Genomic DNA, 27,342 nt, shown 5'->3' with positions numbered 1-27,342 from the left:
TCTACATTTTTCAATTTTGCTTTGAAATCATTTTCTTTACATTTTTATTAAAACGAACGAGGTCAATGACCTATTTTCTTATCTCAACCATAATTCAGGGTAGTTTTCGAAACAACCCTCTATCCGAATTGCAAGCGAATTCTAATTTAGACGAAGGGCACAGCATTCCAATAGCCAAGGGACTTGGAAAAAAACGTTTGCCATTTCGTGTCGCGGTTCAATCGACGACACGAGAAACAGGAGTCAGGATTAATTGAAACGAATGGTTGGTTAATATTCCGCGATCGTTCTCGCGTCTCCCAGGGACTACGGTAAATAAATATTGCATTAGAAGAGCGTCGTTTCGGCTCGGTTTTTCCACCGTTAACGATTGATAACCGTTCGGCCCGGTAAGTGGAGAAGCATCGAAAGTTTTCGAGGGCTCTTTGCGCGGCCGCAGAATACCGGGGCGGGCCCGGTTTGCCAGGCGGTTTTTGCAGCGATATTTTATCATACGAAATAGCGGACATCCATCGCATTTCCATCGAAATGGCAGCTGACGTGGCGGGGCAGCCATTGGACGGTGAACGAAGACGAGCCGCTGCCTGCCCCTTCGTTGCTCTCTCTCGACAGGCCCGCCTGGATCGACCGGTCGATCCTGCAATTTTATAGCAATTTTCCTCATTTGCCGCGATTACATTATTATAAAGGGCCGGGGATACCCTACCGGGCGAATTCGAGCGGCGTGCACACGAGGACCGAGATACGTGTGTTAGCGTTGCCTCGATTAACGTTGCCAAATTTTTATTCAGTTTCGCTTAAGTTCGAGCCTAAGATTTTTTTCTCTAGCTAAATATAAAATAGATAAATTATTTCCCATTACTCGGTTGATTAAGAAAGAAAATCTCCTTCGAAAGGTCGAAAGAATTTTTCCGATTTTTCAACATCTTCATGATCAGTCAGCGAAACGCCACTAGCATGGTCAAGGAATCGTATAATCGAGCTGGAAGGGCCGTTAAACGCGAAAATCGTTGTCCATCATGGAACAAGTGTCCCATAAGGATCGAGGGAGCAGCGATATTCCATCGGATCGTAGCTTTTTCCCTGCACGGATTCCGGATTCTACGATTTCGATGCGGTCGTCGGGGCGATTTATTTCGTCAAGATCGTCGCCGAGATATCGGAGGGTCTCGAAAAGCCGCGACAAAACCTGGTCGCAATTTGGCACGGTGTGCGCCGTGCTCTGGCATCGACGGTAATGAAGATTGAAACGTTCCCCGGTCCCTGGGGCCCCCGGAGACGAGCTGAGACGCGAGCGAACCAGCAAGCAAAGCGGAATGCAGCGAACGCGCGATCAAGAAGATTCCATAAATATCTGTTCTCTGAACGTTGCAAGTGCAAGAGAGGGAGAGAGAGAGAGAAACCAAGTTCGTAAAGTAAAGAATTAATAATATCATTTTTTCCCAAAATTATTGTTCGTATAAAAATTGATCGGATAATGAGTACAGAGACACGATTGGATCAAGATATTATATTATAATTAGTAAACTAAATGTAATAAAAATTAACACATTATTTTTAATGCTAGACTAATTGCATAATTATGAATAGATTCAGTTATTACAGGTAGATAATTTTGGAAAAAATGATTTTACCGGTTCAATTTTGCTGTTCCATGTGGATGGAGAGAGTAACAGAGAGAGGGAGAAAGATGACCAATGGGGAAAGAAGCATGGTAGCCCGCGGTACTGCGCTTCGTGCATTTAACATTTTCGAGCCAATCGCGTATTAGCATAATTACGTTTTGCAGGGGCCCGGTGCGCGGAAGGAAGGGCCAGTTCTCTCCTTTTCTCCCTCTATCTCGCTGTTCCCTTCTCCGTCAGCTTCTCGTTCCACGTCGATCTTTTCCGAGTTACAGCCTGTAACCGGCATCTCTGTCTCCTCGTCGCCTTTTCCTCTCTCCTTCTCTCTTTCTCTCGTCCGTGAGCTTGTAGCCGTGGCACGCTACGACTACACGCCATCGTCGGTTACAGAGAGCGGTAAATTTCTTATGGGGTATTATGGCGCACAGTGCATACCAACGGGATTCATACCGGCTCGACACGCGGACGACCCACCCTCCGCCTCTTCTACATAGGGGAAACTGGTTCTAAGTTATTCCTAGTCCGCTAGTGACATTCTTCAACTCTTTTCTCCTCGATAAAAGGGAAATCCAAATTGAAATAAATGAATTTTCATGATATCGAAGTGATTTCAAGAAGAAACTTGAAGACAAGATTAAATTATCGTCATAGACAGCGGTCAGTTATCACCCAAGTAGCTGTAGGATCTTCTGGAAAGACAGTTCGCGATGACGAAGCGAAAAGAATAAGGCCGTGTTCCAGAAGCGTAAAACATAATCGAGAGAGGCCTAGAGGAAAGGGAGAAAAAGAATGGTTCGTAGGTACACACCCGGTATATGGGTATAGTGTGCGTGCCGTAAGGGGTGATCAGGTTGTGAATCGGGCCACGGTAGAGGGACCGAGACAGACACCCCAAAACCTTCATTACCTTCGGCTTCAAAGGAGCCCATTGTGCCGTAAATGGGGTTCGCTCTGCGCTCCCTTTTTTTTTTCTTCTCCTACTTCTCCTTTCCACGCTGTTCCTCCGTGTACCCTGGATCGGTTCCATTCTTCGAGCCGCTTACCTTTCCGAGAGGCCGTCAACAGAGGGAGGATGTCGGAAGGAGCGGCGCGAGGGAAGGACGAGGGAGACACTTGCTGGCCGCTCGTCGTCCTTCCTCCGTTTTGCGTAAATTCTCCTGTAATTTCGGGGTCGAACAGGGGTGCCGGGAGGAAGAAGCGTCGCGGCGGTATAATATCCGTGTTTGCGCGATCGAGGGGGAGGAGATAACAGGCAGAGAAAGGAAGAAGGGACAACGGGACGTTTAAGAAGTCTTTGAATCGAGAAACTCGTTCCAAGTGCAGGACCCCGCGGCGTTCTGCCTCGACGACACGCTTCTCCGCGTTGCCCGGTAGCGCTGCACACGAACTGCAATTCTCTGAGGCGGAGAAAACGCGGGAAGAATTCACCTACGGTGTACACCCTGCCTCGTCTAATGTTTAACCCTTTTGGTACCATCTACTTTAGTGCATTCTTTCGATCGTCTTTCTTCCACAACTAAACCGAAGCTGTAGAAACGGATAGGGTGAAATCTAGCCGGCAATTTCTCCGGCGTTGGTGCGCCAGTTACGAACCGACACCCCCGTTCGCGGAGCTTGTTAAATCGGCCATAAAATGGGAATAATCTCGAGTTACAGTCGACAGCGTCGCGAGCCGGTACCAAGCGGTCATCGAGTATCTCTACCGGCGCTTGTACCGGAGGAGAGGCTCCTTCCGGTAATGGCGTTGCCTCCGGTGTCGCGTGTACCCACGGAGGAACACGAGAACCATTCACGAGGACTGAACGTAAGCGATACTCCACTCGCGAGCGTATACTCTTTTTATTCCGAGTTAGTCGAGGAAAATTTACAATCCGATGGAAATTAAAATAGGCCACCGCTTTGACGAATAATTCTACTGGGTAGGAACGGCAAGAAGATGGTTTCTGTGTTTAAGGAACGGAGGGAAGAGAGCCGCAATCGAGCCGAGGCGGAAACGGCGATCCTTTGAGACACTCGATATTTTCCATACCTACCCTTCTTCCTCCCCCGCGTCGCGCTAACGTTCCTCGTATCAGAAAATCCGAGAAGCTGGTCCCCGCTTGGATGAATTAGATACCAACGAAGTGCCGTTCCATCTAGCGTATCCTTACCTCTAGGACACCGGGATATTGTGTCAACCGTGCGAACGGTGAAAGGATACGATGGATCAGGAAAGGTGGAGGAATATAGAATTCATATTTCCATTGAAACCATTTTATTTGATCGTCCATTACATACTCTTCTTTGGAAAATATTTTTCTTGTCTTTTGATTTGGGTACCAAGCGATCGATGAATCGGAGAAGAGAATACGCTCGATCTAGTAGGAGTCAAAGAGATCCATGTCGTGGAGGAGCCGTTGGATCCAGTGTCAGCTCGGTCGAGATGATCGTCTGCGGTGTAGGATGACTCGATTCAAAGGGTCCGATAGATTGCAAAAACTTGCGTCCGCGGTGCATCGTATCATGTTCTAGATCATGAGCCGAACACTGGAGAGGTTTTGGGCGAAGGCGCATCGGTTTCGGTGTCGATTTTTCAACGAGTAGCCTTTCCACCTTTCGACGTTCGCGTTCTTTTTCGACGAACGATTCGCGTTTCGCGTCGTAGGATCGTTAGAAAAATGATTTTTGCGAATTGGAAGCAGGGAAAGGGTGGAGGAAACACGTAAGAGCGCTAAAAAATGGCTCGATATCCGTGTTCCCGCGCGTTGGGGGAGCCTCGCGTTGGTGTGGGTGAACACTTTCAGCGAGAGCGGACTCCTTTCGGCGATCTTGCGAGCGGGAAAGAGAGAGAGAGAGAGAGAGAAAGAGGGAAGGAGAGATCGGACCCACGTTTCTTTTCTTCGGTGAGCATTGTCGGCCGGTTCGACTCGACTCCCGGCGGATCAAATTCTAACCAGTCCGGCATTATAGCCGCTGTCCTTCGAGCTCCTTCGGCCCCTCTCGTCGCCCTTTTGGTCCCCGCGTTAAAGAGAGTCTAGTCATCTCGTGGAGGCATTGTGTTACCGGGTTCCGTGGCACGGTTGGTACTTCGGAGAAAATTCTGGCGAGCCCTAGCCGGGTTCGCGTATGAGAACCAAAGCTGAAGCTGAACCGATACTCGTCTTTGTCGGTTCTTCTTGGTCCGCGATTTTCCCATAGAACCCCGTACGGTTATGACAATGTATCGAATGTAACGCGGTTCATCGAACGTATCGTCAGTATAGTGTTAGCTGAAGTGGTTCCGCGATTCGGTCCCGGGTTCAGATCAGCCGTCCTATCGCATACGCTTAACGCATGATAAACGCGTGCATTGTCTACGGTGGTCGGTGTCGAGCAAGGGCTTCCACCATTGGACGGTGCCGCCTACGGCAAAGATGGCCGTCTTCTCTATTACATATAAATGCCTAATAAGAAGAACGTCGTAAGTATCTGCTAGGTGGATAGGTTGCCGGCAGGCAGGCAGGCAACGGCCGTGGAGAACAGGCGGTGAAGAGAAACCGCGTGTACGCGCTTGCAACGAGAGGAGACACGCCGCGCCGCCTCGTAATGCGCCGGGCCCCGAGACCGTCCTCCCCGTCGATTTACATATAACAAGATAAGCGTTTTTATTTGCTTTTGCTTATATAATACATTTTTTCTAAACCGAATCGAGCGAACAGGCCGAGGCGAGTCGACCGAGGGAGAAGGGTGGAAAAGGGGGCGAGGGTGGGACGGGAGGACAGCAAGGGAACGGGTGGAGGATGAACCGTGAGGAGGACGCTCGAGGACCGGGTATCCTATAGGCCTGTCAGACCTCATTTGCATACATAACATTCTGGTCGACTGGACACCGGTCAGACCTCCTCTTTCTTTCTCTCTTCGACCGGGCAGAGTCCGCGCGGCGCGTCTCGTCGCTCGCTGCCGGACCGCTTCCACGGCCTCGAGATGCAACCAGGCCTCCTCCATCTTTGTGTATCGATACCAGCGTTCGTATCGGACCTTGCCATCCCGCGCGTTCCTTTCGGTACCTTCGTTTCGAGGTGAAAATACCGGGTGACCGGGAAAACCGTCCTCGGATCAATTCATAGTTAGCGTCTTAATCTTGTACCTTCCAAAGGAAATACGCATTGAGCATCGATGTAACTAACGCAGAACGTGTGTGTGCTCGTTTTTCAGGTTCACGAGTTGTGCGACAACTTTTGCCATCGATACATCAGCTGCTTGAAGGGCAAGATGCCGATCGACCTAGTGATCGACGACAGAGAGAGCTCGAAACCGCCGGAAATCGGTAACGGATTGGACGGCGGTGGACCAAGGAGCACCGCGGACAGTACCAGTCACACGGACGGAGCCAGCACGCCGGACGTCGTGAGTACCTCACCATCGTCAACGTCTTACTATCCGCACGACGCGATCACCCCCCATCACCACCATCACCATCACCACCACCATCACCACCAGAGCCAGAATAATAATAACAATAATAATAATCACGCCGGTATCGGCAGTACCGCCACTACCACCCCCTTGCAACTGAGCCAAAACCAAAGCCAAAACCACCACCCTGCGCCGCAGTCGAACACCACCACTACTACTGCTATTACCCCAAGTAGCGCCGCCACAACTCCCAACTCCCTAAAGCGTACGCACCAACAGATGATGATGGCAGCCGCGGCGGCATCCGCGATGGCCACCTCGCCGCACGCAGCCGCATCCGCGCCCCCAGCGCACGCGCACGCCGCCCTCGCCGCCTACCACAGCATCAGCTCGGCCGTATATCCGTGCTCGTAATAGACCACGCGACTTCCGTGCCGATACCGCGAGACCTTTTTTTTTTCTTTTTTTTTTCTATTCTTCTTATCTATTACCGCCAACCCACCCCCTCTTGCCCACTTCTTCCACTTTGCTGCTATCGTTATTACTTCTTCTTCTTCTTCTTCTTCTTCTTACGATCCTCCTCCTAATTGGTGCGTTCAGCCACCCTCGTTGCTCCTCTTGGTGAACCTCTCTCTTCGTTCATCATCCAGTCGGTCAGGAAGCCGGTCGTTCATGGTGTGTCTGTTTCTTCTGAAACGGGCTAATCGTGGGATCGCGACTGATCAAAGAGTCCTATCTCGACTCCTCTACGTGGCTCGAAGTCACCTACGTGTACACATGAGTGTACGCGGTACGGGTAGAAGTGTCATCGTCGAAAAAAATACGTAGCTCGTGGTAACAGTATTTGCGGGGTTGTTTTACCGACACCGCGTCTCGAGGGTTGCAAGGGCCAAAGTGTCTCGATGGGTCGTGTTAGGTCGCGAATTGTTGGACTGGCGCTACTTGTCGGCACTTCCAGTACGTTGCTAATCAGTGTCTCGTACTGTTCCGAGCGAAGGACGAGTGTTACTCTGTTTGGCACTTGGCTGGCTTTTGAGTTCATTCACGAACTGTCTCTTTCTTTATTATTTCTTTTATTTTCTTTACATCTCCTCCTTTTTCTCTACCACTTTGTTCACTATTACTTTCTTCTCTCTTTCTCTCTCTCTCTGTCTTTGTTAAATGTTGCTCAGCAGCCGTAGCGAACCGATTCACATCGTATGTACATAATTACACACGTTCAAACGTCACTCATATTCTCCGTCGAGGTCTTCTCGTTCGAAGCGATTCATGCTTGAACTTCTTCCTGTAAAGGGGAAGCGTTCTCCATCGGGCAGCTCCACTCGGACTAACAGAGAAATCAGCTTGGTCAATTACGTAAGATCGCGGCGTGCTAGCGAGGAAGAATGCTTCTATATTCGTCTCGAGCCAGACACCAGACACCGTCCGATGACATCGATTTTCAGCTAGCTTTCCGCTTGCAAAACACGTTCGCCGTTGTCCTCGCCCCTCCAACAGGGGTGACAGGGGCCGTCTTTTCGAGAAGCGAATCGTGGTTGCTCGTCTTCGTGGTCGCTCGCTTCTCTTCACCGGAAGCGATACACGTGCGTTCGAATGACCACGTGGTTGCAACCAAACCCGCGCGATCTTCTTCGTCATCTATCTTCCCCTTCTGTTTTCCTTCAAGGTCTGTTCTCGCGGTTGCGGCACACGACGCGGTTTCGCGAAACAATACACGGGCATTAATTGGAAGAAGGCCGCGTTTCCGCGGGGCGACACGGGGCTGCCGGAAGAGAGGTTGTCAGGCGAGGAACACGCGTTCGAGGGTGAAACGATCGAACACGATAAATCATAGTAGGCCGTATGTTTAGGCTTCGCGCAGATTTTACGAAATCGGACCATGAGATTTTTTATTTTTCATTTCAACGCTGGGACCACCCTTTCTGAAGGGGGTCGTTTTACAGCTACGACAGAGGGTTGTTTTTTATTTTAAATCGATCGACGAATAATCGCGCGGAAGTTCTTCATCTGGTCTCGTTCACTTGTCTGTTTTACGAGTTACAAGGACGTAACGCGGCGCGCGGATTACAATCGATATTATCGCGCTCGAGGTAGGCGTGTTTACGACAGGCGTTATGTCGTCTACGACGCGTCTGCTTTTTAAATAGCTTGCTCATCGGTACGGAGGGACGCGTGGTGCATCATGGTCGATGAATAAAACGGGAGGAAAATGAAAAGACGAGGCGCGTTCGAGAGATGAGGACGAATGAAAAGGACGAGACGCGGTCGCGAGCGATGCGATTCATTGCCGGCGAACCGAGAAACTATTAATCGTGATCAGGATATACGTAATAGATTGTAAGGCTTAATTACGCGTGACGAGATGAACTTTTGTGTCTATTTTTAAAAGCGGGTACTTGTTCGAGTTCTTCTAATTTAAGAGTCGCGCCGGTGAGAGTGTGCGCGTGAAAGACGAGAGAGTGTGTGGATCCACTGGTTCGTGATAATCGTTTAGACGTACGATCATCTAGTTTTTAATTTATTACTAGCTTCGATTAACGGGCGGATTCGAGCGCGATTAACGCGGCTGATTAAAAAAAAAAAAAAAAAGGACACGAAGGAGAACGTTTAGCTAACTGTTTAGTAACTGCAAAGCGGAGCGAGTATTCTCACCCTGCTTCAAATACACCGATAGATCATCGTCGATTATTTGACACGTACAATTTTACTTATTTTTTCATTTCATCGGACCACGAAACACGATCGTTTCGAGCGTTTTCAATTATCCTTCGTCGACTGACGATCTATCGAGTCGTATCGAGCAGGGTTTAGCGCGTTCGATGAAACCGGGACGAAGTGAAGCGGAACCGAGCGAGATGCCCAGAAGCCGTACGCGATCAGTAAAAGTGAAGAATAAAAAACCCCTATCTTCGCTACACTAGGTCTCGGTACTCGTAACTAGGGAGTTGTGTGAGGTACAAGTCCTGGCCGGCAGGGCGCGCGAGGTCCACCCCCAATCCCCGTACTTAATAACCCTTGAAAATTCTGCTGAAAAAAAAAAACAAAAAAGAAAAACGAGAAAAATTGTATGAAAACGAATCAAGAGGCAGGAGAGGAGGAGCCGAACACGAGCTCCCCAGCTGGTGCCCGGACCGTACAAGCCTCGAGCTCCTCGGAGCTCCTTGACCCTGGAACACATTAGCATTTCCTACACGCGAACCAAACAACACTGACGCTCGCGTGTACACCAGACACACGCGTACACTTTTTACACGCGGACACGCGCGACCGTTCCAACCGAAATGCTTCGCGAGTGTCCGTTAGCCGGGTACACGGTACATCGGTGTACGCGCAAATACAAACACACACACACACACACACACACATTGTACAGGGATGGTACCTACACGATGCGTAGATCGTACAGGGTCCACGGGGAACGAATGTCGTCCCTGCACGAGACAGGTACGTAACACGGGAACAGGGTGAAGGGGCAAAGGGCACCAGACCAAAGGAGAACGATCGTCACGAGGCTCCTCCTTCCCGGTCAGCTGATCGTAAGATTCGTTTAGCCGACATGTACATGGCGGCGAGATTAGAATCAGAGAGATTGAACGAATTGCTAAAGAAGGAGAAGGGCAAGGGTGTACGGAGATCGGAAGGTGGGCTTCGGCACCAGTCGGTCGGAACCCTAGTTACGAGTGCCGAACCTAGGGGTCGAGGGAACCTTGGGTACCAGGGCTCTCTCGACTTTTTAACTAACCCCAAGCTAAAGGATACGACACACGGTGGAGTGTCGATGGACGAGGAAACGCAGACGGATGTCGAAGAGGGGACGGAGAAAAATGGAGAACGTATTACACGCGACTATTACGTTCTCCGCCACGTTTATATTGTAACTATTTTTCTTTCTTCTTCTTCTTGTTCGTTCGTACCGGGAATTGTACATTTTTCACGTGTTTTTTGCGATTGTTCCGTTCTTGTTTGTTGCGTTTGTCTTCCATAAGGCGCGAGCACGAATCGCCTTTTTAATTGTTACGTTTACGAGACTTTGACGGAAATTGTATATTATATTAACGATGTCGTTGATTACGAGACGAAACGCGACGCGTTCTTGTTGCTTTCTTTCTTTTTATCTTCTTTTAAATTTTCTTTCTTCGTTGCAACGTTTCCGCGTTCTTCTCTCTCTCTCTCTCGACGAGTTCTTTTAAAGCCTGTGTACTTAAAATTCTCGAGAATTCGCTTGAATTACGCTTATCGAACGAGCCGCGGGATGCGTAGCGGAGCATCTTGTCGAGCGTGTTCGCGAGACGAAGTTGACGTGAATAATTAGTGCCATAGGTGCGGAGCGTGTGCTCGGGCCGCGTACTTAATTTATCGGCGAGAACGATCGCGTATTCATCGATGCTCCGTTTCGATCGGGATTAGTTTTCTTCGCGTAAATCGCTTCTTGCGTCGTAACGAATTCAACCCGTGATTCGTCGATTTAAAGTATTTTAATTTTTCAATAATTAAAGTGTTCATATAATCACGGTTGAATCGTTATCGCGGAAATATTCCCGTAAATTCTTTATTTTCCGCCTGGTGCTCGCGTGACGTGGACGAATTTCGAGGCACCCAGACGAGTGCAACGTTCGTTACGCTGAAATGTCGCGTGTCTTTTTCGTTTATTTTATTTTGTCATGGAATCGCTTTTCGCGCGGTTGTTACAAACGGTTTTGCACACGAAGCCGGGACGCGAGAAATCGAAGAACACGCTTCGATGAAGATTCTCCGATGAGTTTATGAATCACGTACGGACACTTCGGTATCAGAGACACGAAGAGAGAGGACACATACACGCGTGCACGGCACGCACACGCACTCATACACACAGCCACGCATATATCGAGCGACAGACACGCGCATGCTGTTTCAATTAACCGTGGTGCATAATTATAGACGCGCGCCAGGAGAAACGAGGGAAAGAGAGTTTCTCGTACGCGTCGACGGACATTTGTGCATGTATGTGTGTTTACGATTACAACTTTTACTATAGGCTTAAGGAACAATCTGGACAAACAGAGAAACGAATGGAAACGATGGAGATTATAAAGAAACAAAAAAATGGGCGAAACCGAGAAAAAAAAAACAATTAATAAGAAAAGGAAATGAAACACTCAACCGAACATTGTATACGACTAGCATTACATAGCGATAATATATTACCGATAATGATACTTGTTTAAACTATTGTCTCAATCAACGTATTTTCATTATAAATAAATGTTAGCCTTGTTGAGTTAAAAAAAAATGAAGAATGAAAAGATATGAACAAGAGAGAAGAATATTTCATTGCCTCTGGTAATTTCCATGAGAAACACCGATATACCGACACGAGATCTCCGCTCGAGATAGAGCCTCTAGCTCCTTTTCCTGTGCATGCAGAACACCTTCGTGTCCTTTTTAATTAAAGCGTCAACGCCGACCTGGACGAGCGTCAACCATGCTCGCAGATAACGCGGACCGACTGCCTACTACTTCGTCGTCGTCGTCGTCGTCGTCGTCGTTCTCATCATCGTCCTCATCGTCATCGTTCTCATCATCGTCCTCGTAATTGCGATTGGTTTAATTAAATGCGACCGAATCGCGGTCATCGTCGAACTCGAACAAGGAACGTCTTTCTCTCTCGATGACGATTCGATCGGAGAGCGCGAAACGTAACGAAGAATCGCGAGTATAGGGTAATTAGTGGTGCGATCGACATAGTCGTTACGGTCGCGAAATATTAATTAAGACAAGACGCGATGATATTGATGAACAAGAGTTTGGGAAATGTTTTAGGACGAATGTGGATCTGTGGAATCATTAAGGGAAATAGAATGATATTCCCGAAGGGACTGACGCGTTGCGTCGTCGAGGAGCAAGGGAATATTAGGAGAAGCGGTCAACTAGTCGGTCATAAATCTCGGTTAACCCTCTGCTAATAAATATTTAACCCTTTAAATTTGCAACAACCCTCGGCGCGTGTAGCGATTTGCATAAGACTTCTATTTCATTTACACATCGCATAATTGAATATTTAAATTCAATTGCCTGGCCGTTACGCGCTCGCTGTTCCGAGCCGCAAAACTGCAGTAAAACTTGTAACGGGGCCACTTTCCATCCCCGAAAACCACCCCCGGTTTTCGAGCCGCCTACGTCGACCCCTTCGCCATTCGAACCGCGATCAACCCTTGGAAAGTGCCTCGAGAATATCTCGGCCGTCTCCGAGGAACGCCGAGGGACAGATTCCTTTCTCGAGAAAACGCGTCTACACGCGAGAGAATGTTCCTTTACGTATCTCGCGATCGCCCTTTTACAACCCTCTGTTTATCCCTGGACGATTCTCACGTCTGAGATAATCATTTTTTCCGCTATGCTTGGGAGTTGATTTTATCGATATTACCGAAACGATTATTTGATGAATCGTTAAATACTTATGGATTGTTCAAGTACACTTGCAATTAATAAGAGTAGTTTAATTAATAGAGGGAGAGGTGGAATCATAAATGATATCCTACAAAGGAAATCTGCGCGAATCATCGCGTTTCATTGGCGAAATTAAAACCAAGCCCTGTCCCCTTTATTTTTTTCATTTTACTCCCCCTAGCCCCTCTCTTCGCACTGTCGCAAAATATTTTTAGAAGCGTTTCATCGGGTGACGAACGTATACGCGCCACGTGTCGAGGGCCGTTCGTGTTTCGTGGTGAATGTCCTCGCGCTTCTCCTCCTCCTCCTCCTTCTGCTTCTTCTTCTTCTTCTTCTTCTTCTGACTACTCTTGAGGGTCCCCTTGGTTCGCGACGATCTCTTCTACATTCTCAGGACGACATCTGGTGTCGTGGCACGTATATGGCCGTTAGCACTTTCACGAAAGGGATTACCATTGTCACGTTATTCATGCTAACGATGATCGGCTGAGATCGGCCGCGACGATAATCGCCGTGTCACTAAAATCGAGGAGGCGGTCATTGTGAGCGACATACTGACAGCATAATAAATTATCCCTCTTCCCCTCTCGTCTTCTTCCGTTTCGCTTTCTCGCTTTATCGTACCCTTCACTTTCACCGTTTCTTCTTCCCCTTTCTTCTTTTTTATCCGACGTACCGAGATGATACGCGCGTACGCGTCGCGTGGTAACGCGATACAAGACACCCTGGCACACCCGTGTCCCTGGGACGATAATCGCGAGGACAGGCGGCGATTATATCGCGAGGACGGTGTCGGTTTCTTGGGAACCGTTTATTGGACCAGTTCGACGCGATTCGTGGCTCGACGATGGCGGGAACTCGCGACATGCAAATTGAATTTCCACGCATGGAATCGAGTTCCCACACCCACGCACCATACGTTCAAATACACGCTCGCGAGCTACGCGGCGATAAGTGTAACGAGACGGCCGACCAATTGCAGCACGTGGCATTGCTCGTCTTGGAACCGCCCATCCGTGCTGGTAAACCGCGCTCGCATCGTCGACGACGTCCTTTTCGTTTTCTTCTTCTTCTGTTTCTTCGTTTCCGTGATTCGATGCGTCGACGCGAGCGTACGTCGTCACGCGATGCAGCTCGTAATACTCTTGCCTTGTGGAAAATTACCGATAGTCGAAGACCTGCTGAATAATTCAGGTACACGTGCCTTTCGTCTAAGAATCGAGATAAATGCGGTAGATGTTGAATTTCATCCGTTTTTTCGTTGAATATATTTTTAATAACGCGTAACCGGAATATCTATCCATTATACAGAAATATTTATAATTTTTCTAAATCGAACGACCCGAAGAAGACCCTCGGTACACTAAGTACACCCTTGGATAAGCGAGAAACTCGTGGCCGCGAAACGCGAGACAGCCGATAATAACGTCGCACCAGTAAAGCTACGTCAGCTGGGGGATGGTATATTTTCATAATGTAATATCGTTGCGCCACTTAGGGGTGGACTTTCTTTCTGGAAGGGTGGCCGTGGAGCGGATGCCACGCACAGCGGGCGTCAACAGCAGGGAGATCCGTGGGAAGAGGGGAAGGGGCGAGGCAGGAAGACGGGGGTGGAAAGTGCGTGGAGGGTGTTTTGCTGGTAATTGGTGCCAATTTAATCCTGCCCTTCGCCCGGCGTAGCCTGTATTAACGGTAAGGGAGGTACGGGAGCCGAGTAGGGTGGCCGATTCGCTAGAGTTGGTCCGCACCCTTCCCACGCGCCGCGGTGGTTTCCAGCCACCCCTTATCCACCACGGTTGTTCCACGAGGAAAAACACGCACGCAGTCAGAAGCGGGGTAAACGCGAGGCCTCCGCCACGCCACGTGCTTTCGCGCCGAGAAGAGGGATGAGCGGCAGAAACGCGCAAACAGAGGGGGCGGCGAGAGGGTGTTGGTGTGTTTGCGCGCTCGTGAGAGGCCGCTAGGAAAATATAATTAACGGTAATCGCTCGCGTATATGGCTCGGATTAACTTCGAAGGGGGAAGCGAGAGCCCCGCGTCAAATTCTTCGGGGTTATCGGATCGAATGAGTTTTCCTACGGGATTACCGCCAGCCCAGAAGCCTTTGTTCGATGCGGCCGCGCGTCGCTTCCGGAAAATTGCCGACCTCCGGATCTAACTCACCCTCGACGAGAACGTCTACGACGCTGATCTAGTAATTCATCTGTAATTGAACGAAACGTTGAGGTAATTGGGTTCCTTCACACTCGCCGAGCATAGGTTCAAACATAATTTCGCATTAAGGGGTTGATCGGTGTTTTGTATAGAACGATTTTCGGATAAAATTGTTCGCCTGCAAAACATTCCCTTGCAAATTCTTCACCTGGTATCGAATCTATCCCATCTTCCGAAACTTCTCGATCGTCTCCAAGGTCGCCAAGGAGGCCGAATTCGAACAATCCTCGGTCCCATTGTTCCACGGTGGATCGGCAGGAACCTTGTCACACGGAGGACGAACACACAAAGTTCCTCCGCGAGTTTCAGCCGAAGGGACGAGCCTCCGCGAGCAGGATTAAAAAAAAGAAGCCAAAGGGAAAAAGTGGAAGCGGGAATAGCGGTAGAAGCGGGTCGCAATGGCGACCATGTGTCGATCGTGGTAGCGAAGCAGACGGAGAAGAGGCTGTCGAGAAGAGAAGGGCGGGGGAGGAGATGCCAGAAGATCTTGTATGCAAATTCCCTCGGTGCATCTCCGTGGGATCCTGGCGGGATCCGTGGAGGATTAACGGGCCGGCTCGCATGAAAGGAAGAGGAGCAAGAGGTGGAGCAAGCGGCAGATCGCTGTTCCTTATCTCTCTCTCTCTCTCTTTCGTCCCTCTTGATTCTCCACCTTTGTTTCTTCCCTCCGTTCGTTCGATGTCTCGTCGTCTTTCTTCGGTTGCTTTCTCGCTGCTGCTCGTGTTCGTCCTTCGATCCACTCGGTTCGGCCTGGACCGCCAAATAAGAGAATCGAAGCGGACCGCGTTTGCTCGCGCGCCGGCCAGCCAGTGGGCCGCGAAAAAGAGAAGAAATCCCTCGACCACAATGGGTCGGAACGTTTCGTTCGTATACAGGAACGTAAATTTCGAAGGAAACGAATTTTAATTTTATTTATTTGTATAAAACAGAAGACAAGAAATGAATTTTCATCTTTCGCGAAGAGAATAAGAAAATGTTAACCTATCGGGCCAGTATGGGTCCCTGCGGTTTCCAACAAACGGACCGAAGCGGAGGATAGACGCACGTTCCCGGTGTACACGCGACGCGGAAAGTTTGCTCAAAAGCGGAAACCGGTAACGCCTGAGTTTCTTCTGTCTTCAGTCTCGCCGCATTATCCTCCTGGCGGATCTCTCTCGCAGGAGCTGCATATAAACAGGCAGAAACGTCTCGGCATCTCGATCGTCCTTCCTCTCTTCATTGGCAGAGTAAGAGGGAAGGTAAGAGGTGCGAAGTAAACTATTTGCCGAAGATTTTTGCCGCGAGACACGCCGTTAGATATACGATCGCGCGAGAAGAACCTCGCTCGGCTACGTGAGTCGGTTGCGAACACGGAGATCCTTCAACGTTCAGACTTTATCGTTATTGCCGTATAGTTTGAGAGGAAAGGGCGAGCTGTGCGTTAGCGATTTTCTTCCAAAAGAATCGTGTTCGGTGTTGAACGTACGTGTTCGCTCGTTTTTTGCCCGAGCCGAGTAGGATTCCGCCGCGGCCACGTTCTCCTTGGGATATTTCTACGCGGTATGGGCGCATCCCGCTGGTACGAGCGGTTTCGCGCGCATTCCAGCTTCCCCGCTTGTCGTGTCCCGTTTTTATCCAACGTCCGACGCCGAATCGAACCCTCTTCCTCATCTCGGTCACGTTCGACTGTCGCGCATCCTTTTTACACGGCCGATTAATCGAACGCGTCGGGAAATTAACGCGACGAACGCCTCGGTGGTTCGCGGAGAATGCGATTTTGCGGGTTCGAGGCGGCGTGTAATCGCGAGCCGGCTCGCATAAATCCTATTAGAGAGGATCAGCTCGTCGCCGTGGTACGTGCGAACACGCGTGCACCCTCGGCCCTTTCTTCTTTTCGTTTCGCGGGTACCGTTTCGCGAGGGCGACGCCTCGGCGACGCGACACACCGGATGCGTTCGGCTAAATCGACCGGCAGAACGACCCTCCTCGAATACGAGATCCTACGACTTCCTGGAGGAATCGAAAAACGAGCGACGCTCGATTTCCACCCCGTAACGCGACCGTTTCGTGATTCGATCGCACTCCAAGAGGATTCCGAACGTTATTTTCATCTCGAGAAGTTTCAATTTCTTTCGTCAGCTTGTTCCTGACCTCCTTGTCCGGCGTTAAATGTTCCTCAAGAGATGAAATTCTGCACACGTTTATTTTTTCACGTATTTCTTCCACTTTGAAGAGAATTCTAACAGGTGTAAATGTTGTTTAAACAATTTTTTTCATCTATCATTACAGAAAGATAATTTTAACCTCGTATTTCGTAAAGAGCAAGATTACATCACAGATTCTCTTCTTTTCTCTGTTGTTCAAAAATGAACACCTTCTTTTCCTTAGCTTCTAAAGTCATATATCTTCGGATTTCAAATCCGTCGAAGATTTTGCAGTTACTCGAACTCGTAAATTCAATTATTTTATCAGAGATAGTGAAGGAACAGGGTTCCTAGTCGTTCGGGGATCGTCGACGCAAAGTGTTCGCTGTTTCCGAAATGGAAAGACGGTATTTCGGGAATCCTGTCCTGGCCGTAAATTATTTCCAATCCCTCCGATGTTTTTCTCGTCGAGCGAGCGATAACCGTAACCACGTTCCCCGCGCGAGTGCCGGTGGCTTCGTGAGTCGCGATGAGTTCGTTTTTCGACCTCAGCCCGGGCTAAATTTAACCCCGGTCGCCGCTTCAGAATTCGTTCGGCCTGAAAAAGGGAGCGAGCGAACGTCGACGCGACTCTGGTAAATTTGAGTGAAATTCAAAATAATTATATACATCTACAGCAGTGAAATTTCAAATACTTCAAAAGTAGATGTGATAAAAATTAATGAAATTTCATTAGACGAGACGTTAAATTAATTTAAATTTTCAGTACACTGGCTAATGAAGTTTTTAATACAAAATGACTGGCTATTTCATCTACAGCATTCTAATTTTTAACTGCTTCATCGGATCCGAAAAGTACCCGTTTTCAATAGAAACAAGTCATCGTTAATGTTATAGAAAGGCTGATTTTCCTCGTTTCGTTTTATCGTGCCGGTTTAATCGATCGAATTCCTCGCGAGTCGATCGGCCAGATAATCAGCGCGTCTCGAGAGCTCGACGACGCGCTGGTGTTAAGTGGTACGTTTGCCCTCTGCGTGGCGCTGTCTTGTAACACGTCAGCGCACCCTGATTTCACGGGTGGAGTTCAGGCCGCGTCGCGACGCCCGTGTCAACCGTCGGGACGGTTCGACAGCGGCTCTCGTCGATTTGCATTACGATGGTCCGCGAACCGAAAGAAAATACGCGCACGATCGTACGACGATCGCGACCTTACCCTTGGGCTCGCTTTCCCGAATAGAATCGCCGCAATTAACTTCTCTTGCTCTTCTTCTTCTTCGTTTTGCATCCATTGTTTTCTTCCAACTTCATTTCACAGAGTAATTTTGTCGATGACAAATTTACGAGTCCGACCTTTTGTTCATTATTTTGTAGAACCCTTTTTGTACACGCTTTTCACTGCCAAAAGTACCATTCGCATCAAGTTCGTAAGAATTCTTCGAGTCATAATTGAATTTTCAAGTTTAGAGAATTTCTTGGTGAATTCTCGAGATACCAGGAGGACTTTGATTTCCTCCGCCACCCCGTAGGTTCCATTGCCCGATGAAATGGCAACTGGCGTCAATTGGCGAGCGGGTAATCGGTCGGGGATCGCCGCGGGAGTCGTCCGAGAGACGTCTCGCCGATTTGGCGACAAAAGACAGAGCAAAACGCGGCGGCACGGCGCGTAGCGTCGCACGAACGATGGCAATCAGCGTTGGTCCGCGCGCGTATTGAAAGACGCGCCGCTGAGAGGATCAGTCAGCCAAGCTGGTGCGAACCACGTCCAGATCGCGACACGATCTTTTTCTTTCTGTCGGCGTCGCGTGTGGGCGTGGGCCTCTATCCTTTTTCATTCCTTTCTTCGAAGAACTCGTTCCTTTGTCGAGACCACGAAAAGGACCTTTCTCTCGCTTATCTGCCCCTCCTTATCTGCTACTCTATGATATCTATACCAGTTTCATAATTCAGCCAGATAGCTTTGACCATGTTTTTCACTGTAGATTGGTTCATGGTTTTTCTTCGTACTCCTTGTTTTCTCGAAATTCTTTTATATTGGGGATGAAGAAGAATTTTCGGGTGTATTAATAAATTTTTATTACAAATTTAATACTTTCATCTCGTTTTATTTGAAACTTTAACAGACAAAAATTTATGTTCAACAAAGTGTCTGAAATGAATTGTTCGAAAAGACACGCAATTAAGTTCCCACAGTGATTGCATCCCTCGAACGTCTTAAGAACGTTGTCGTTGCATCGCGAAGACATATTTGTCATTCACGGGTAGACTCTGGATCTTGGGTGGTCATCAGGGCGAGAAGGAAAGGGACGGACAGGCGTCGAAGCGTTTTGCCTTCGCTTATCTTCTTCGACAATGGGCTCAGCATCTGCGATTAGGCTGATAACTTGAGTCGGTCGAGGGAGGGCTCTTCGTCGCTGTGAACCGAGGGAAAATTGAAGAATTTCTTTCCGACTCGTCTCGCGTCAATGGTATTCTTATGAATATTGTACCAACTTATTATTTAACTACTCCTTTACAAATCCTCGGTAAAATTCAACAAACATCCCATTACGAAAGATAAAGAGATAAGGACGAATCTGAAATGATTCTTAAGTTTACCCAGCATGTTCACAATCTTAGATTAAAAAAAGGGAGAAGGAATTATCTCCGGTCTATCCGTTCTTACGCATCTTCCAGAGGATCAAGAACAAAACGAAGATCCTGCTGAAGAGAGCAATTAACGTGAAAATGAATTCTGTTCCCTAGAATGTTAGAGAAAACGACGTCGGGCTAACGATTCATTGTCGCGTGCAATCTACACTGGTATCTAGCAGACAAATTACAAAACTCGCATGGAAGAAAAGCATGCTCGAAGGAATTCTGAAATCTGTTCGGTGGAAAGATAGCGTGCACCGAGGCAGGTGCCTGGACTGGTTGTTAACTTGGCTTCTTTCATTTCGTTAACTGCTCGTTCGCGTGACAACCGGCTTAGGATAAACTTAGTAACGCAACTTAGAATGCCCGGTCGTCTTCTTAACTCGCGTAGCTACGCGTGCACGCATCCATACTCTTTGTGAAATACTTGTCGCGCCCTCGCGGCAGATCGCCTCTTGCGATTTCCCCTTTTCTTTTTCCAAGCCGCTTTCGCGCGACGACACCCTCCGCCTACGAAGTCAGCGGCACCTTTCATCGTATCCGCGCGTACCGTGAATCGTAAGTCCTTGTTAATTGAGGATTTATACGCGCTCGCGTCGAGAAGAAGCGTAATCCTTGCCTCGAATAATTATAGTTTTCCAGAGTGAGCTGCTTTTTCGGGTATCGATCATTTCCTTATGCGACACTTGATTCTATTTTGAAATTAGAACTATTCTACTGATTTCGTTTCTTAACACTTTAATGACCAGTGTCGTGTATCCTATCGTTCGCAAATTATAGGTTCGAAAGGTGGTAATTTGGCTTACAGTATCGGAAACTGTCAAATATAAATCTATCAATAATCTAATTATCGATAGAAAAGAGAAGGTGAAATTACAAGGATCGTAAATTCAATGAGATATATTATCGTCAGGGTGTTAATTTATCCCACTGAATTAAATTCATAGTGTCAATTTTCTGATTAGCATCAGTTCATTTCATACCTCTTCCTTCTGTAACAGTTTTGTAATTGCTCTAGCAGACACTAGTGTGGATATCAAGCGATAAAGAATTGTTGGTTTTGCCTTAATTGCCGGGTTACGTGTTGGTCTCTTTGTAGATCGTAAATCGTAGGTAGAAAACCTAACGAAGTTTCCATCCTACTGAACGGTGTAGAGATATGAAAAAGTTGGCCAAAGTAAATTCATCGATAGAGGAATTTCTTCATTCACGTAGGCCGGGTACAATGGGCGCGAAGAAAATATGAATCGGTGCTAAGATAAACACGACGGAGGACGCCAGTCGGATTCATAAATCTCGGATTCATTCAGAACTGCTCGCTCTTCCATTCATCTTGGCCACGGTTGTTCGGCTTCCTTCGCCGTGATCGATTGTTGAAGCTTAGATCCACCGAGTCATCTTCAGAATTTCAACCGCGAAATTGTTCTCGAACTTTCCTGTTATTCCAGATTATTACTTGATTTCGTTCTTATTCTCGATGGTGACAATATCGTGACAATAATTTATCATTCACACTCTGTAGAAGCGATAGGTTTTCTAAATTTCCTTTTAGATCTTTTATTAAATAAAAATTCATAATGTAAAATTTTCTTGTTCTTCTAAGAACATCTTTGACTTCTCCAAAATATTCAATAACGACACAAAATAAAAAAAAAAGAAAAAGGGGTGAGAGAGTGAAAGAAGGAGTAGCAAACGAGATCATCGAGTAAGACTGTTCGCAGTCGATGTCTGTATGGAAGTGTGACATCCCGATGGTTATTCCTGGCCGCTTCAACGTCTGCCCTCTATTAACGCGAGCGTTCTCTAGCGCGACTCGCCCTCTTTCTCCCCTGTAGACCAGAGGACAGGGCAAGAAGCTTCTTGTCAGAAATAGTGGCGGTTCCCTGTCTCCGCGCCAGCCACCACCGATATCTATTCCGGCTCTGCAAAACAACATCTAGCCCTGTCCGACTGGCCAGCTTGCTATCTGTTGGCGTGCATCTCGCGATCAACCACGTGGAAAAACGTTTTCAACCGTTTCGTCATCGCGATTTTCCCTCTCTATCAGAGTGAAGCGCGAATCCTTACTCGTCGTTTAACAAGAGTACACAAGATTGCACGAGAACGAAGTTATTCTAACGAAGCAAGCAACTGTTAGATACCCCGACAATTACTCCGAACACTCGACGAGTAATTAAGTTGTTGTCCGGCAACGCGTAGTCCCGGGGCGTTTTATGACAGAGCCGCTCGTAATTCAGTCGTTTGGTGGCATCCGATTTGCCAAGAGGTATTCCCCTTTACGCGCGCCACTTTCGGACCACCTGGCCCCTGGCGTTCTCGAAAAAAAAATAGAAACGCACGCTGAAAGACGAGAAACTCCGAGGGTTCCTCTCCGCGTTGATGCACCTTTCCGTTTCCGTGTGCGGGCGCAGCTGTACCCGGCTTCGAAAAGAACAAAGGTTAAAATAATAATGACCACGAGATCCCTGAATCGTTATTGGGTTTCCATATACAATAATGAATAATTCAACGTCCTCCCTCTCTTGACTTTTATTCATTTCACTTTTTTTATTTAAAAAATTTCATTTTACACAGAAAACACCTGTCAGATTTTCCATCGCTATCTTGTCGTGTCTCGAGGAAGGTGTACGTAGCCCGTTAACCGTGCGAGGTCGAGGTCGCCGGTCGGCTCCGCTCGAGGAGGCACGAGGAACAGCGCGTGTAAAGGGAAAGTGGTGCGGGGAGGGAAACAATGTAGGTAACGCGGCGAAGGTTAGGGGCGTCGTAAATCAATGGAACGAGGATCGACGACGCCCGTAAAGTCATCGGGCACGATCACTTCTATCGACACTGGTGGGAGGAAACGATTAGCTGAGAGGACGAGGAGACCCCGGAGGCCGGACGAGCGCCCTCGTGCTTCAACATCCTCTCTTTATTGCCCCTCTAAACTCGCCAGGACGATCCGTGGATCGGTCGGATGTAAATCTGATCGCCGCTTCTGGCCAATCGGTCACGCCTTTTGCACCTTGCCAATCGTGCTTCGGTGCCGTTCAAACAAGCCTACGCTGCTCGATGGCTACTAGATACTTGTCGATTGATGCGAATCGAGGGTCGAGTCGTTACTGGGACCAGTTTCATGTCCTTACGATCAATCGGTTGTATTTTGCACTTGAAAACGCTCTAATCGTGGACGTTACAGATTAGTTACATTTAATTTCACCCTTCGTTATTATTATTCTACGATGTTAATTAACACGTACCAAGGGGGAAAATTATATTATTATACGATGTATGAAGGAGAGATTGAGGGAACCTTGGTGCTCCAGAAATCGGGCGGGTTTAATTTTATCAGCGAAAAAAAGGGAGTTCCGCGGTGACTACGAGCACACCGGCAGTAAGTATGTTAATGACTCGTAGGCGACAGCCTTTAGATCTAGACGTCTCTTCTGTACCGTGTCTTAGAGCCGCCGCGCCGTTCCTCTGCCAGCGAATAGTTCAGCATCAATCCCGACGTCTTATTATAACGTTATTAAAATAACCGGCCCTCGCCAACTTAGCTCGCGATCCCTTTCCTCTTCTCCTCTTCGCTCGCGTTTGCCCGCTGCCTGACGCGTTCTCTGGCATCGCCAATTCGAAAACGCCTCGTTCCGAGCCATTTTCCAGCGATTTCCGATTCTTATTAAGAGAAATTACAAAATTTCAATATAGTATGTACCTTGATGGTGAGATTTAGGGATTGATTAGATGGAATGTAATTGTGTTAGGTGTCATAGTTGACGTTAGAGATTCGGAGTAGTCAAGGATAATGTGATTCTTCTATTCGATTACCTTTGTCTGTTTGCTCGCGGGTGTTTAATTAGCAGAATTAGGTGAATGGTAACGTAAAACGCAAGCTTTGCGCCGATATCGTAGTCAACAAGAGACTGAATTTGACGCGTGTGAGATAAAAACGGTGGCACGTGGCAACTTTAGGATGGGTTCATTAAGAAATTGGCCTTGGGTAACACAAATTTACTATTCGAATTTACCGCCGAATTAAAAAAACTACATTCTAAATGAATCGCTTTGAATGTTTTATTCAAGAATTCACACCGATCGAGATTTCTGAAAGAACGGAGTAAACGGTCGCTACCCTCGTTTAGAAATCCCTCTTTTTTCATTCACAGTCTTCGTAACGTTTTCCCTCCATTGAAAAATATTGCAAATTTCCTGCCCTTTCGGTACCCGACACCTCGGGCCCTGAAGCAATCAACCGCGAAAAGATAACCACCCCTCTGGTTGGCCGCGAGCGTTATTTTTTATCGTTTCACGGGTCTATCGACGTGTCACGCGTCGCTGACACGCCACGCTGTTTGTTTACCTATTACCGAGCCAGCAATTACGCTGGTTAACGAGCCACCGGGATTCATTTTTTATCTCGAGTATCAAATATCGCATGATTGCTCCTTTATCGGGGGGGTTAATTGATGACCGTATCGTCCGATATTCGCAAGGTCCATCAAAGTATCAACGTACCAAAAAGATTTCCACTGACAAAATTGTAAATCATCAACCATTCAAATTCCATAATCCTTCGAAATATCGAACTTTTCCTCTACGCGATCCCCGTGTGGATATTCCCGATAACGGAATCGCGAATCATCGTGTTATCGATTTGTCGTATGACTTAATTCCTTTCAAATCCTCGCTCGAAGAATCGCGATCCCTTCTGGAAACGTTCACGCGATGAAAGGATTAACGAGCGAAGAAAAATACGGAAACGATGCGTACCGTAAACGATTTCTGTACGAGCAGAAAGAGGCGCTGTTTGGCGGTCGTGTTCGTGCGAAAGCCTCCCCCTTAGGCTCGCAAATCGTTTATCCCGCTGTTGTAGCGGCTCTCCGACACGCTGGATATTGTATTACAGGCTTGAATATTTAACGAGTACGGCGACACTTGGCACCGGAGGGGTCTGAAAGAAGTTGGAGGTCTGTTCGTTCCTCCTCCCCGGAGGTATATATCCACCCCTAATTCTTTTCGCCTCGATTTTCCCGATACGCTACAAGGGTGACGAGTTTCTCCTTCTTTTCACGAGGAACAGAGGCGACGATATCGGTCTTATCTGTTCGCTACGTGTCGCCACGACTTTACACCGACCACCGGGACGTACCCCGGCTTCGAGTCGCTAAAGTGGCTGAATTATTCAGCAAGCTGTTCCTTTTAATACATCCACGCGTTTTGTACGTCCCGTTACCGCAACGTGTCCTTCGTTAAAATTTCACTTGCCCCTTCTCTTCTTTCCACTTGTTCAGCTGTGCGGTTTTCACGCGTTACTTGATAATTAAATTAAAATTAAAGAAGATTCTTTAGAGATAGGTGAAATGTAATTTTAATAGACCGTAGACGATATGGAAAAAATTTATATTTCTGTAAAAATGATACACCTTTCAGGTCGAAGATTAACCCCAAGGATCGCGATACTTTCTATCTTCTGGTCGCAATTTTTTTCCACCCTCATATAGCGACAGAATATTTCTCTTGGCCGTGCAATTTCCCATGGTAGTAAAGTAAACCTTGCAAGTAATTTCGGTCCATCTTTCTTGGCCTGTTCGCCGGTAGCTAGGTAAAGGATAAAAGAAGAGAGCGAAAGGGGGTCGCCAAAGCTGGGCGTCGCGTCGTGCAGTGCAAGGAGCCGAGGCATATCAACCCCTGTCTTCCCCCGACCTCGGCCCTGCATCACCCAGCCCCTTCGTGTTACGCCATAAATCACCCCGACAAATTTAATTATCCTGCTGTCTGCGATAAAGCCCGCCGCGCATCCTCCTTGTTGTCTAACTTCACCTATCTCTCGCAAGCCCTCTAAGCCTTCGACCTCGGTTTCCTTCATTTTCTTCTTTCTTTGAAAATCCGCGGAACATGCTTTTCCGAACCGTCAAACGAACGCCTTTGGTAAATTGGACTCTCTGAAATATAGTCGATATAAAAAATAATGGAATAGCGTGACAAATTGTCAGGTAAATTCGTGTTTCAACGTGGTACCAGTTAAAATCACGAACACGCCCAACGATTTAACCCAAGACATTATTGTCATTATTGTTTATAAGTCCTTCGGCTAATGAAACGTTCCGGGTTGAACGTGATTTCCGGTTTCAACCCCCAGATTACAAGGGGTCCCTCGTTTATTCGGCTATACCCGAGATTATAACAACTTGTTGTCCCTTCGATTAATCGAAATTCACGTTTATCCCTTTCTTGTAGCGGCCGCCCTATCTACGCTTCTTATGGCGGGCTTATCCAGATCGTAGATATCGTGCCGGAATTTACCTCGGTTTACCCCGATTGCCTTCTTCCTCTCGAAAATCGAACCGAATCTTGCTTTTCCGTGACTCGAGAAACAATTTCTTCCCTTCGTTCTGTGTTCTCGTGTTCGAACTACAATCGTACAAATTATATGTTCCTTTAGGTAAAATTTCTTTTCAAGTTTATCCTACGAAAATTCATTTATCAAACGCAGAAAATCGTTTCGGGGAAGGGAATATCTGAACGAAAACGAAATTGTTCCTCCATTACAGAGCACAACCGGACGCAGGATTACACAGTCTCGATTAATCGAAATTCACGTTTACCTGAGCGTGTCGCGGGGTACCTAACCTACCTTTCGCCGGAGAGCTTACCGAGATCACTATTAACTGGGCTGGGATAAAGGAGGGTTCTTATCTGCCCTTGTCCGCCAGATAAATTTCGCAGGACCCGCGGATTAGGTTCGTGCGAATAGTGCATCCCGTTATCGGCGTCGCTGCAGCGAGTGTCCCGATGCAACCCTCTGTATCCATCGTCTAGTTTCAACTAATCGCGTGAAAATCTATGAAAATTAATAATCAAACTCGGCGATAACTTCATACATAAATGTATGAAAAAATATTTTCCTTTCTCGCAACTGAAAATTCTCGGCAGAAAGGGTTAACCTGAAAGGTTGTTATTGAATACCTCTTCGAACATGAAACCAAGGTAACTGTCCCTGACCCATTGTACCCGTAAACGGTACAATTTCACCAACTCCATCGAACCGTACCTCGAAAAGGTTTCATCAGAATTCGAACAATCATTCCTAACGAACATCGCGCGCTGCCAAAAGAAGGAAGGACCCTTCATAACGGGGGTGTGCAAGGGGAATAGGTAGATCGAGAACTCTTTCACGCAGTTTTCCCCGTGCTCGGTTCCTCCTCATTGAAATCGTAACCGCCTCCGCTCCGAGATTGGCATAAGGCAACTTGACCGAGCCGCTCCCTCATTGTCGAGCCGGGCCGCATTATAATACAATTTTCAGTAGTTGAAGCCGAGAGCCAGGCACACAGCGTAAAAAAAAGAAGAAAAAAATAGAAGAAAAGGGAAAGAAAGACACGGTGACTGTGAGGGAAACAAGGTACGGAACAGGGTTTACGGAGAAAGAGAGGCATAGCTGGCGTACGCACGCGTACCTGTGTGTACAGGGGTATAAAGTGAACCGGTGGCAGCCAGCACAATGCACCGTATCAAACAAAGCTGCTGCGCGCACGGCACTTCCATAGAAGTGTGGGTGGGTGTGCGAGGTGTAGTATTACTCATTCAAATGATCCTCTCCAGAACTCGCTCGTTTTCTCTCTTTCTCTCTCTCTCTCTTCCTTCATACGAACGCTCGGCGTTTCTATCTCGTTCGTACGTTCTCTCTATCCACCCTCCGTTTGTGCGCTGCTTTCAATCCGCGGCCAGGCATTCACATCTTCTGTGCTCCAGTTAAATAAAGAGCCTCTGCGATCCGGCTCCAGGCCTGTTGCATGTGCAAAGCAGCGCGAGCCTCGTCCAACAGAGGAACCGCGTACGCACGCGTACGAGAGGACAGGTACGCGGCGGTGTACACATTAACAGGCAAAGGGGGTAGCTGACAGACCTGGCCACTTTTCTAATGACACTTCTTCAAATATTATTTCGAATAATTCGATTATATCGTAGAA

General features: G+C 47.7%; 1 protein-coding gene across 5 annotated transcripts in view; it reads left to right on the top strand.

Annotated features, from left to right (window-relative positions):
* Window positions 1-27,342, top strand: part of LOC114875343 (homeobox protein homothorax) — a 369,739-nt gene that overhangs the window by 71,883 nt on the left and 270,514 nt on the right. For all 5 annotated transcript variants that reach the window (XM_029185507.2, XM_029185504.2, XM_029185506.2 and 2 more), the window contains exon 6: window positions 5,796-5,987. In XM_029185507.2, the coding sequence (XP_029041340.1) occupies window positions 5,796-5,987 (192 nt within the window). The remainder of the gene's footprint in view (window positions 1-5,795; window positions 5,988-27,342) is intronic.

Source organism: Osmia bicornis, chromosome 15, assembly GCF_907164935.1.
Source record: "Osmia bicornis bicornis chromosome 15, iOsmBic2.1, whole genome shotgun sequence".
In the NCBI taxonomy this organism is placed as follows: domain Eukaryota; kingdom Metazoa; phylum Arthropoda; class Insecta; order Hymenoptera; family Megachilidae; genus Osmia; species Osmia bicornis.
The sequence above is the reverse complement of the archived record's forward strand: the minus strand, read 5'-3'. Positions and strand labels throughout refer to the sequence as shown.